Source organism: Somniosus microcephalus, chromosome 29, assembly GCF_052327205.1.
Source record: "Somniosus microcephalus isolate GS21.2 chromosome 29, FLI_Smic_1.0, whole genome shotgun sequence".
NCBI lineage: Eukaryota > Metazoa > Chordata > Chondrichthyes > Squaliformes > Somniosidae > Somniosus > Somniosus microcephalus.
Genome location: NC_141015.1, coordinates 17,984,921 through 17,997,886, shown reverse-complemented (window position 1 = coordinate 17,997,886; position 12,966 = coordinate 17,984,921). Strand labels below are relative to the sequence as shown.

Sequence of the window (12,966 nt, the reverse complement as noted above, 5' to 3'; positions counted from 1 at the left end):
GGAGAGGACGGTTTGTGGAAAATGGAACTGCCTGCTCTGTATTGGGGTTCAGGTGCTGACTCTGGTTGTTTTGTAGGCAAATGTGGCAGCCAATTTGTGCACAAGGTCCCACAAACAATGAGATAAATGACCCAATGTTCTGTTTTAGTTCCTTGAAGGTTCGGGGTCTGAAGTCTGTTCTGGCGCCCATTTTCCAGTGTAAAATAGTATCCATTGTATACAAAACCCCTTTACGGTCAGTCTGTTACAATTTTCACACATAAATCACTGCTGGGTTTAAACCCACATTTTTATGTAAAATTGGTCATTTGAATATTGCAGAATTTATGTCACCCAGAACTTAATTGATAACCTACAAGACTGCTAGTGAAATTATGAGTAATAGAGATAAAATGCAGCCTTTTGAACACTCCCACGTTAGACTTCATAAACATTCCTTTCATTCCTGTCGACACTGGGAATGCATTTATTTTAAATGTCACCATATTCTCACTTCCATAGGAATGCACACAAGTGATAAAAGAGACCATAAACATGATTGATGGCCATGGGTAAAATTGCAGCTTTGAGTAATTACTGTTGGTGTTTACGCCCCCGCATATAAACCACTGACATTTACCACAGCATTTCTGTTTGTCTCTCTCCCCCACTCACCTCGTGGGTGCACACAGACACGCGAGCGGGCACAGACACACAGACAGACAGACGGACACCTGCCCTTGCAGGGTCACTGGGTAGTGATTAGGAACGGGAACCCAGAATAATGTTTCCCGTTCTCTGGCCCAGAGGCATTGATGCCAACTGCAGCACCCAGAACTACTGCCCTGGTCGAGATGAGGCAACTCAGCACAGCTCTGGGATTGAACCCCAAGGACCTTCTGGCCTGCTCGGTTTAGCTCGTACTGCGATGTTTCTGCAGCAGCCCCATTCGGCACAGTCACAGAATCACAGAATCACAGAAACCTCACAGTGCAGATAGAGGCCATTTCGGCCCATCGAGCCTGCACCGACACATATCCCACCCGATCCCCGTAACCCCTACACCAACACATATCCCACCCTATCCCCGTAACCCCACGTATTTAATCCCCCTAACACTAAGGGTCAATTTTTTTTTTAATCATAGCCAATCAACCTAACTCGCACATCTTTGGACTGTGGGAGGAAACCGTAGCACCCGGAGGAAACCCATGCAAACACGGGGAGAATGTGCAAACTCCACACAGACAGTCACCCGAGGCCGGATTCGAACCCGGGTCCCTGGCGCTGTGAGGCAACAGTGCTAACCACTATGCCACCGTGCTCGGGTCTTACCTTTGCTACGAGCTTCGATCAGACGTGCGGCCAAATCAAACATCATCTCACAGATAGTGACGCTGTAAAATAAAAAAAGGTCCTTTTCAATCTGCTATCGGTTAACAAAAGTACTGATCCTTCTTTTACTAACCTCAATTATCAAATTTATCATCTGAATGGATGAGCTCCACAGACCAGCAAGGTTGCAGGTTTGATCGCTGTGCGGGTGACTGATTCCTAGGCACAGATTAATGCCACTGAATAAACCACCAGTAACAGGTGCACAAGAGTAGCTCACTCTCCCCTTCTCCTGGTCGGGTAGCAACCAGCCTCACTGGGAGATCAGGAACTAACGTGTCGCCCGTTGATCTGTGTTGAAAAGGAGGGCGAGAGGGACAAAAGACCGTCACAAAAATATAATGGCAAATCTCCCATCGTTACAAGGAGACAGTACTGGCTGCTCTCCTGCATTAGGAGGACTCAGGGGAATACACTGAATCCGCATACAATGAATGAGCATGATCAATCTGAAATTATTCCTCATCATTCTGCATCCTTCACACACTTGGCCAATCCTGGTTGGTTCTAGGGAAATTACATGCTGTGAACAACCATAAGCATTCTCATCCTTTCCCAGGGCCTCTATACCACTCTGGAACAGGCTGTCGGCTCATGCGGTAGATGCTGATTTGCAGAATTCCTTCAAGCGAGAGCTGGACCTGTTTCTGGCTGGGGCGGAGATCACCTCTTACAGAAGGGAGGCACTGCAGCGAATTCAGGGCCAGAGTGAGCTCCTGGACTAGTTTTGATCGCCTAGAAGGGTCGGAGAAGAATTTCCCAGATATTTTCCCCCTGGGTTTTTTTTTGCCTCTCCCAGGAGATCCCATGGTTGCGGGTGGGGTGGAGTGTACATGTTGTGATACACCAGGTATCGCGATTGTGCGGGACAGGCTGGATGGATCAGAGGCTCTTTACCTGTCCATCATTGCTTGTATGTTTCCATGTTCACCCACTGTGAAAGGACTAAAATTGGACACATTATTCTAGGTGAGGCCTAACCACACAGAACCACCACCATTAATAACAGTCTTCTGCCTACAAGACAGTAACCAATTCCTTATTCATCCCAAGATCTTTCCTCCAATCCCACAGGGCTCTCTCTCATAAAGTACCCTACTGTGTGGCATCTTGGCAAAAAACTTTTTGAAAATCCAGGTATATCATGTTTACCGGGCTAACATCATCACAGGGACAGCAGAATGCTTTCAGTTGTATACTAGATCATCCTAGCAGAACATCCCAATACTCTAACCCTAACATTATCATTAAACCTGCTGACAAGGGTGGTGCTTTTGTTGTTTGGCGAACCGACCTCTACCGTGCAGAAGCTGAACGCCAACTCTCCGACACCTCCTCCTACCTCAGCCTGGACCATGACCCCACTAGCAAACATCAAGCCATTGTTTCCAAGACTGTCACTGACCTCATCTCCTCTGGAGATCTTCCCTCCGTGGCCGCCAACCTCATAGTCCCCCAAACCCGCAGAGCCCGCTTCTACCTCCTTCCCAAGATCCACAAACAGGACTGCCCTGGTAGACCCATCGTTTCAGCCTGTTCTTGCCCCACGGAACTTATCTCTTCCTATCTCGACTCTATTTTTTCTCCCTGATGCGCCATCAATTACTCAAAAGACTGAAGTTGAGCGAGTAACAATCAGGCTTTTATTAACTAAAGAATGAAGGTCTTGTCTCGAGTGGTCGACCCGTCCAGAATACTAAGGGACTGGGAGGTAGTCACTTATATACCTGGAATAGTGGGAGGAGTCAGCCGAGGCATGTCCAGACCTGTACCTAGTGGAATACACATACAGACACAGACAGGTATGACAGTGGTTTACCACATTCACCCCTTGTTTAAAAATGAGTCCGGCGGGGTGAAGTGTATTTAAAAGTTCGTGTATTGGAGTCTCTCCGGAGGTCTTGTCTGCCGCTGTGATCGACGTGGCGACGGCAGGGGTGGTGGAGCTTCCGGCGTCGCGTCCCGTGTAGGCTGGGGCCCTGGAGTGTAGTCCTCATGGGTGACGGTCCAAGGCGAGCCGGCTGCTGGGGTTGGATATCGGGTCGTGGGGGGGGGTGGTAATGGGTAGTGGGTTACAGCGGTCCCCGAGGGTGCGAGGTCTCGTATGGAGACTGTGTCCTCCCGCCCGTCCGGGTACGCAATGTAAGCGTACTGGGGGTTGGCGTGGAGGAGGTCGACCCTCTCGACCAGGGGGTCCGTTTTATTGGCCCTCACGTGTCTTCTCAGTAGTACCGGCCCTGGGGACATCAGCCATGGCGGTAACGATGTCCCCGATGTGGACTTCCTTGGGAAGACAAACATTTTCTCGTGAGGGGTGGCATTGGTGGCAGTGCAGAGAAGTGACCGAATCGAGTGGAGCGCATCGGGGAGCACCTCCTGCCAGCGGGAGGTCGGAAGGCCCCTAGACTTTAAGGCTAGTAGGGCAGCCTTCCAAACAGTTGCATTCTCTCTTTCCACCTGTCCGTTCCCCCGGGGGTTGTAACTGGTGGTCCTGCTTGTGGCTATACCCCTAGCGAGCAGGTACTGGCGGAGTTCGTCGCTCATAAACGATGAGCCCCGGTCGCTATGGATATAGCTGGGGAAACCGAACAGGGTGAAGAGGCTGTTCAGACATTTAATGACCGTGGCACTGGTCATGTCCGGGCAGGGGATAGCGAACGGGAACCGGGAGTACTCGTCAATGATGTTGAGGAAGTACACATTGCGGTCGGAGGAGGGGAGAGGCCCTTTAAAATCGACGCTCAGGCGTTCGAAAGGGCGAGTGGCTTTTATCAGGTGGGCTCTGTCTGGTCTATAAAAGTGCGGTTTGCACTCAGCGCAGACTTGGCAGTTCTTGGTCATGGTCCTGACCTCCTCAATGGAGTAAGGCAGGTTGCGGGCCTTGATGAAGTGGAAGAACCTGGTGACCCCCGGGTGGCAGAGGTCATTGTGGAGGGCCCTCAGCCTATCGATCTGCGCGCTGGCGCAGGTGCCACGCGATAGGGCATCTGGGGGTTCATTGAGCTTCCCAGGCCGGTACAAGATCTCGTAATTGTAGGTGGAAAGTTCGATTCTCCACCTCAAGATCTTGTCATTTTTGATTTTGCCCCTCTGCTTGTTGTTGAACATAAAAGCAACTGAACGCTGGTCAGTGAGCAGGGTAAATCGTTTTCCGGCCAGGTAGTGCCTCCAATGACGCACAGCCTCCACGATAGCCTGGGCCTCCTTCTCGACCGCGGAGTGTCTGGTCTCCGGGCCCTGGAGGGTTCGTGAGAAGAATGCCACAGGTCTCCCCGCCTGATTAAGGGTGGCGGCCAGAGCGAAGTCGGACGCATCGCTTTCCACCTGGAAGGGGATGGATTCGTCCACTGCGTGCATGGTGGCTTTGGCAATGTCTTCCTTGATACGGTGGAAGGCTAAGCGGGCCTCTGCCGTCACGGGAAAAGAGGTGGACTTGATCAGCGGACGGGCTTTGTCTGCATAGTAGGGGACCCACTGAGCGTAGTAGGAAAAAAACCCTAGGCACCTCTTCAGAGCTTTTAGGCAGTGGGGCAGTGGGAGTTCCATAAGGGGACGCATCCGGTCCGGGTCGGGACCGATGACCCCGTGTTCTACAACACAGCCAAGGATGGCGAGGCGGTCTGTGCGGAATATGCACTTCTCCTTGTTATATGTCAGGTTCAGGAGTTGGGCGGTGCGGAGGAATTTCTCGAGGTTTGCGTCATGGTCCTGCAAGTCATGGCCGCAGATGGTCACATTATCTAGGTAAGGGAAAGTGGCCTGCAGCTCGTTTTGATCGACCATCCGGTCCATCTCCCTTTGGAAGACGGAGACCCCGTTGGTAACGCCGAAGGGAACCCTAAGGAAGTGATAGAGGCGGCCGTTTGCCTCAAAAGCAGTATACTGGCGGTCTTCAGGGCTGATGGGGAGCTGGTGGTACGCTGATTTCAGGTCAATGGTCGAAAAGACGCGGTACTGCGCGATCTGGTTGACCATGTCAGCTATGCGGGGGAGTGGGTAGGCGTCCAGCAGGGTGTAGCGGTTTATTGTTTGGCTGTAGTCGATGACCAGGCGTTGTTTCTCGCCGGTCTTAACGACCACAACCTGGGCTCGCCAGGGGCTGGAGCTGCCCTCAATAATCCCCTCCTTCAGGAGCCGTTCCACTTCGGTTTTGATGAAAACCCTGTCCCCGGCACTGTATCGCCTGCTCTTTGTGGCGATGGGCTTACAGTCGGGGGTGAGGTTAGCAAACAGTGGGGGGGGTGGGACTCTGAGTGTGGAGAGGTTGCATCTAGTGCGCGGCGGGCAATTTGGAGGCTGCTGGCTGCGGACTGTGAGTGGGGGGAGGGGGCCACCGTACGCCATCGTAACGCTTTTGAGGTGGCACTGGAAATCCAACCCCAGTAGAACGGCAGCGCAGAGGTCGGGCAGGACCAGGAGTTTAAAATTATTGAACACAGTCCCGTCTACTACTAGTGTCACCACGCAGTAGCCGCCAATGTCCGCTGACTGGGACTCGGAGGCCATAGAAATCCGCTGGTGCGCAGGCAGGACTGGGAGAGAGCAACGCCGCACCGTGTCGGGGTGGATGAAGCTCTCTGTGCTCCCGGAGTCAAAAAGGCAGTTTATTGCATGGCCGTTTACCTTAACGTCCATTTTGGACCGAGCTAGCTGGTGCGGTCTCGTTTGGTCCAGCGTCACAGAGGCCAGCGTAGGGGTCGGTGTGTCGCTGCGAGTATCAGATGGGGGGGGGTTGGCGGTCTGCTGCGTCCCGGCTGGTGTCCAAGATGGCGGCGCCCATGATTCCCATGTGGCTGGAGTCGTCCAAGATGGCTGCTGCTGCGGTGGTTCGCACATGGCTGGGGAGGCCCAAGATGGCGGCTCGCACGGCCCACACGCGGCGCTGCTGGCGTTCGGGGTGGCTTTGGCCTTGCAGACGCTGGCGTAGTGTCCCTTTTTCCCGCAGCCCGAGCAGGTTGCATTCTTCGCCGGGCAGCGCGCTCTGGGGTGTTTGGCCTGGCCACAGAAGTAGCATTTCTGGCCTTGGGATACTGCTGTCTGGCTTTGGGACACTGCTGCGGTAGTTGGGCCGTTGTTGGGCTGTGGCTGGGGTGGCACGGTGCTATGGGGCTGTCCTACCGTGTCCCAGGTTGTCGTTCCCCGCGGCGTCCACGGTGCAGAGGAGTAGGCATCCATGCCCCGGAAGGCTGCGTCCAGCGTTAGTGCGATGTCGGAGGCTTTGTCGAGGGTGAGGTCACTCTGCTCCAGCAGTCGCTGTCTGGTGTAGTTGGACCTGTGGCCCGCTACGAAGGCATCCCGGATCAGTTCCTCCGTGTACTTAGTGGGCGTTACCGCCTTACACCCACAGGCCCGGCCAAGCACGGACAGTGCTTGGAGGTATTCCTCTGTCGATTCCCCAGGTTGTTGCTTGCGACTCCCCAGAAGGTGCCTAGCGTATACTTCGTTCACAGGGCGCGTGTACTGGGTCTTGAGGAGCTGGAGGGCGGCTGTGTACGAGGTCGCATCCCGGATGACTGAGTACACTCGGTGGTTCACCTTGGAGAACAGGACAGACAGTTTGTCCGCATCCGTTTCGACCGCAGTGGAGGCAGTCAGGAATGTCTCGAAGCACGTGAGCCAGTGAGCAAACTTGGTGGAAGCGTCCGCTTCCCGACTGTCCAGGTCCAGGCATGCTGGTGTGAGGATCTTCTCCATTATAAAAAATTTAGTTAATAAAATTGATGCGCCATCAATTACTCAAAAGACTGAAGTTGAGCGAGTAACAATCAGGCTTTTATTAACTAAAGAATGAAGGTCTTGTCTCGAGTGGTCGACCCGTCCAGAATACTAAGGGACTGGGAGGTAGTCACTTATATACCTGGAATAGTGGGAGGAGTCAGCCGAGGCATGTCCAGACCTGTACCTAGTGGAATACACATACAGACACAGACAGGTATGACAGTGGTTTACCACACTCCCCTTGTCCAGTCTCTTCCCACCTACATTCGCGACTCTTCCGACACCCTCCGCCACTTTAACAGTTTCCAGTTTCCTGGCCCCAACCGTCTCCTTTTCACTGTGGACGTCCAATCCCTCTACACTTCCATCCCCCACCAGGATGGCCTGAGGGCGCTCCGCTTCTTCCTTGAACAGAGGCCCAACCAGTTCCCATCCACCACCACCCTTCTCCGCCTGGCTGAACTTGTTCTCACATTGAACAACTTCTCCTCTGACTCCACTCACTTCCTCCAAATTAAAGGTGTTGCTATGGGAACCCACATGGGCCCTAGCTATGCCTGCCTTTTCATGGGATATGTGGAACATTCTTTGTTCCAGTCCTACTCAGGTCCCCTCCCTCACCTCTTCTTCCGGTACATCGATGACTGTATCGGTGCCGTTTCCTGCTCTCGCCCTAAACTAGAAAAGTTAATTCACTTTACTTCCAATTTCCACCCTTCCCTCACCTTCACATGGTCCATCTCCGACTCTTCTCTTCCCTTCCTTGACTTCTCTGTCTCCATTTCTGGCAATCGGCTATCGACAAACATCCACTACAAGCCCACTGACTCCCACAGCTACCTGGACTACACTTCCTCCCACCCCGCTTCCTGCAAGGACTCTATTCCATTCTCCCAGTTTCTCCATCTCCACCACTTCTGTTCTAACGATGCCACCTTGCATACCAGTGCTTCCGACATGTCTTCCTTTTTCCTCAACCGAGGATTCCCCTCTACTGTGGTTGACATGGCCCTTGACTGTGTCCGTTCCATTTCCCGCACTTCTGCTCTCACCCCTTCCCCTTCCTCCCAGAACCACAATAGGGTTCCCCTTGTCCTCACCTTTCACCCCACCAGCCTCCACATTCAACGGATCATCCTCCGCCATTTCCGTCACCTCCAACGTGATCCCACCACCAAATGCATCTTCCCCTCACCTCCCCTTTCAGCATTCCGAAGGGACTGCTCCCTCCGCAACACCCTGGTCCACTCCTCACTCACCCCCAACAGCTCTTCCCCTTCGCCCGGCACCTTCCCGTGCAAGCGCAGGAGATGCAACACATGCCCTTTTACCTCCTCCCTTCCCACTGTCCAGGGCCCCAAACACCCCTTCCAGGTGAAACAGCGATTTACTTGTACTTCTTGCAATCTAGTATACTGTATTCGCTGCTCACGATGCGGTCTCCTCTACATTGGGGAGACCAAACGCAGATTGGGCGACCGCTTTGCGGAACACCTCCGTTCAGTCTGTAAGGGTGACCCTGAGCTTCCAGTCGCCTGTCATTTTAATTCTCCGCTTCACTCCCACTCTGATCTCTCTGTCCTCGGCCTCTTACATTGTTCCAACGAAGCTCAACGTAAGCTCGAGGAACAGCACCTCATCTTTCGATTAAGCACTTTACAACCTTCTGGACTCAACATTGAGTTCAACAATTTCAGACTGTGACCCCTGCCCCCAATTTTCATGCTGTATGATTTTGCCATCCCCATTTGCAACATTTTATCTTTCCTGCCTCTTACCTCAGCACAGTATATTCCTTAAATTCCTTCCTCCCCCCCCGCTCCACCACCACCCCCCGTCTCTGCACCTGCTTAATATCTGTTACATCTCCAGCTTTTTCCAGTTCTGATGAAGGGTCCCAGACCTGAAACGTTAACTCTGTTTCTCTCTCCACAGATGCTGCCTGGCCTGCTGAGTGTTTCCAGCATTTTCTGTTGTTATTTCAGATTTCCAACATCCGCAGTATTTTGCTATTGCATCCCAATACTCTGTTTGCTTTTGCTATAGCCCCACAGCACTGGTTGTGAATCTTTAGAAACTCATGTACTGTAACACCCAAGTCTCCTTCCCACTCAACAGACTTCAGTTTGGCGCCCAGCATGGTGCATACATGCTTGGTGTTGGACCTGCACATGTGCAAAACATTACATTTATCTATATTAAATGTCATCTGCCAGATTCTCCCATCACATCTGGATCTGATTGTAGTTGTTTTTTCTCATCCAACGTTCTCACGCTCACAGAAATCTTTGTATCATTCCCGAACGTGTGGGCAGTTCCCCTGACACCTTCAATCCGCTCATTAATAAATTGTGAGGAGCAATGATTCAAACACTGATCCTTACTGGACACCACACACAGAGCCACCACCATTAATAACAGTCTTCTGACTGCAAGACAGTAACCAATTCCTTAATCAACCCAAGATCTTTCCTCCAATCCCGCAGGGCTCTCTCTCATAAAGTACCCTACTGTGTGGCATCTTGGCAAAAGCTTTTTGAAAATCCAGGTATATCATGTCGACCGGGCTAACATCATCCACCACCCTAGTAATTTCCACAAATAATTCCACCAGGTTCGTAAGACATGACCTTCTTTTTCAGAAACCATGTTGAGAGTCTCCAATAACACCTTCCCTGTCCAGGTGGTCATATAGAGTATCTCTAATGATCCCTTCTCGCAGCTTGCGTATAACTGAACTCAAGCTAATGGGCTTATAATCTGCTGGTTCCGACTTGGTGTCCTTTTTCGATATTGGTCTAACCTGAGCTTTCTGACTCCGAGGCAAGTACTACACATTCTTAATACTCCCCTGATGGCTTGGTGGATAAAGGCACTGCCTGATCGGGTACGGAGGTAAACAGACCAGAAGGTCAAAGGTTTCATCCCTGGTTTGTGCTGAGTTAAGTGATCTAACCCGCGGACAATGGAGGGGAAAAATAAATTAGTCCCAGTCTTCATTACTATCCAGTGGCCCGTTGGAAAGTGCACGCCTGTGGCTGAGTTTGGCTGTGGCACCCTCCAAGGTCGAATAGATGCCAACACGAGCTGCCTACGTATGAAGAATGACCACTTGGGTGAGCCGTCATTTCCAGAAAGAGAGAAAGAACTTGCATTTCACGACCTCAGCACGTTCTCAAAGCGCTTTACAGCCAAGGTTGGTGGTGGGATAAATATTGGCCAGGACACTGGGGAGAACTCCCCTGCTCTTTTTCGAAATAATGCCGTGGGATCTTTTACGTCCACCTGAGAGGGCAGACGGCGCCTCGGTTTAATGTCTCATCTGAAAGCCAGCAACCTCTGATAGTGCAGCACTGGAGTGTCAGCCTGGATTTTGTGCTCAAGTCTCTGGAGTGGGACTTGCACCCACAACCTTCTGACTCAGAGACGAGGTTGCTACCCACTGCACCACGGCTGACAGGGAACTGTAGTGAGCTGGAGCCTGCACCTTCAAGAGAGGAGAAGTGAGCAAATTGGGAAAGAACAAAATATTCCGAATGTCAATAAATTAACGGGGACAGTAAAGCTTTCTTCCCTAAATCTTTTGTATCAAATGTTAGACGAATCAATTGTTTACCCCAATCATTAATAACACTGTAGGTTCTACAGGATTCCTCACAAACTCCAGGAATTTAGCACGCTACCCAACTACTTGCAAGTGCAAGAAATTCCCCACCTGTTTATCTCTGCAAAGCCTGGGATGTAAGCCTCCAACATTTCCACAAACATTTCCACATCAAAGTTCTCTTCAGACGAGTCTGGAGATCCAAGTTCCTCCAGCACACCGGTGATGTAGGAGAGAATCACCTCGTCCATCACACTGTAGGGGCAAAAACACAATGTCAGCAGGATTGTTCCTCCACAGTGCAAGGCGCAGTCCCAATACATAGTGTGTAAATCACCGTGGATAATTGAGCGTGCAAGGTATTTTCCAGTAACCTGACTGTATTGCTTCACCAGTCTCTTTCTTAGCCAGGCTGTCAGATCATTTGAACATCTTCAACTTGATTATACAACAACAACTTGCATTTATATAGCACTTTAACGTAGTAAAACATCCCAAGGCGCTGCACAGGAGCGTTATCAAACAAAATTTGACACCGAGCCACATAAGATATTAGGGCAGATGACCAAAAGCTTGGTTAATGAGGTCGATCTTAAGGAGCGTCTTAAAGAAGGAAAGAGAGATGGAGAGGTTTAGGGAGGGAATTCCAAAGCTTCGGGCCGAGGCAGCTGAAGGCACAGCCACCGATGGTTGAGCGATTATAATCAGGGATGCTCAAGGGGCCGGAATTAGAAGAGCACAGATATCTCAGGGTGTTGTGGGGCTGGAGGAGATTACAGAGGTAGGGAGGGGCGAGGCCATGGAGGGATTTGAAAACAAGGATGATAATTTTAAATGTTATATTGTAATTATATTATTATAATTATATTTAGATTACAGGAAACTCTTTTTTATCCGGCACCGACGGGACCGGCGTGGTGCCGGTTGATCAAAAAGTCCGGATTACAGCGAGGTACACTTACCAAGGTACGAGAGCCCCGTACACGGCCACAGGTGCAGGAGCCCCGGTTACACGGCACTTGTGCAGGAGTCCTGGTTACACCGCCACAGATCCAGGAACCCCGGTTACACGGCCACTAATATATAGTAAAACTTAGCTGAACCTACTCCTGAATTTTGCCGGTTAAGAGAGATTTCCGGATATTGTAATTACTGATTGCTTGAAATAAAGTACAACTGTCTGATGTGTTTAAGACGCTAACTTGATCCTGTGTTTTTATGCAGTGCTTAAAAAAGCAACTAACAGCCATCTGTTCCCTTACACGAACATGGAGTGAAATTACTTTTTACACTTGCTCATAGTTTTAAAAAATCCTTCCTAGAAAATGAGTATTGGCAAACTATTCAAACCTGGAGGGCATCACAGCAGTGACCTTTCCTGCCCTTGCTCAAAGTGCACACTCATGCACTCTGCAACAGAGGTTCACTGGACAGCCATCAGAAACAACTTCCCCTCGGATCCCCGGGCCATTAAGGCCAATTATAGCATCCTATTTGCTGTTCAACTGCAATTAGCTAAACCAGCAAACACTGACCATCAAATGTTCACAGGCAATGTTCCCTGTCATTTTGTTTGCGTGCGCAGACCCTTTAACTGGCTGTGCAGCCCATACAATGTTCTGCGCATGCGTGGTTATTACCATTGTAAAGCCGGAGAGCAGCCTGCGCAGGATCTCCAGACCGCTGCATGGCTGCGCAGCTTTACAGGGACATTGGTCACAGGGTGAAACTGGACCCCATTTAGCCAGGGTGTCAGCCTTGGCTCAGTGCGAGCACTCTGACCCGAGTCACAAGGTCATGGGTTCAAGCTCCACTTGAGGACCTGAGCACATATTCCAGGCTGACGCTCCCGTGTAGTGCTGAGGGAGTGCTGCACTGTCGGAGGTGCCGTCTTTCAGATGAGACATTAAATCGAGGTCCCATCTGCTCTCTCAGGTGGATGTTAAAAAAAAAACCATGGCGCGTTTCGAAGAAGAGCAGGGCAGTTTTTGTAGTGTCCTGGCTAACACCACCAAAAAACAGATGATCTGGCCATTCTCATTGCTGTTTGTGGGAGCTTGCTGTGCGCACATTGGCTGCCATGTTTCCCCACAGTACAGCAGTGACTACACTTCAAATGTACTTCATTGGATGTGAGGCACTCAGAAGATTTGGGATCGTGAAAGGCACTGTGTTAAATGCAAATTCTGTTTTTTCTTTAACCCACCATGAGGTTGTAATCTATGCATTTAATATATAAATCGTATTCCCAACGAGAAATGAATGATTCA

At 50.9% G+C, this 12,966-nt stretch overlaps 2 protein-coding genes across 4 annotated transcripts in view; one reads left to right on the top strand and one right to left on the bottom strand.

Moving 5' to 3' along the window:
- The window catches only part of cuedc2 (CUE domain containing 2), a 70,201-nt gene that overhangs the window by 49,533 nt on the left and 7,702 nt on the right, over positions 1-12,966 (bottom strand). For both annotated transcript variants that reach the window (XR_015074187.1, XM_085970294.1), the window contains exons 3-4: positions 10,808-10,951; positions 1,315-1,376 (exon numbers count right to left, since the gene is read on the bottom strand). Coding sequence is in view for 1 of the 2 variants with exons in the window: in XM_085970294.1 (XP_085826420.1) it covers positions 1,315-1,376; positions 10,808-10,951 (206 nt within the window). In the remaining variant the exon portion in view is untranslated. The remainder of the gene's footprint in view (positions 1-1,314; positions 1,377-10,807; positions 10,952-12,966) is intronic.
- fbxl15 (F-box and leucine-rich repeat protein 15) overlaps positions 1-12,966 on the top strand; it is an 83,463-nt gene that overhangs the window by 65,957 nt on the left and 4,540 nt on the right. Inside the window, exon 5 of one of the 2 annotated variants that reach the window (XM_085970293.1) lies at positions 11,569-11,874. The exons of the other annotated variant lie outside the window; for it this stretch is intronic. The gene's annotated coding sequence lies outside the window, so the exon portion shown is untranslated. Of the gene's footprint in view, positions 1-11,568; positions 11,875-12,966 lie in introns of those variants that run through there. 2 annotated transcript variants of the gene reach the window in all.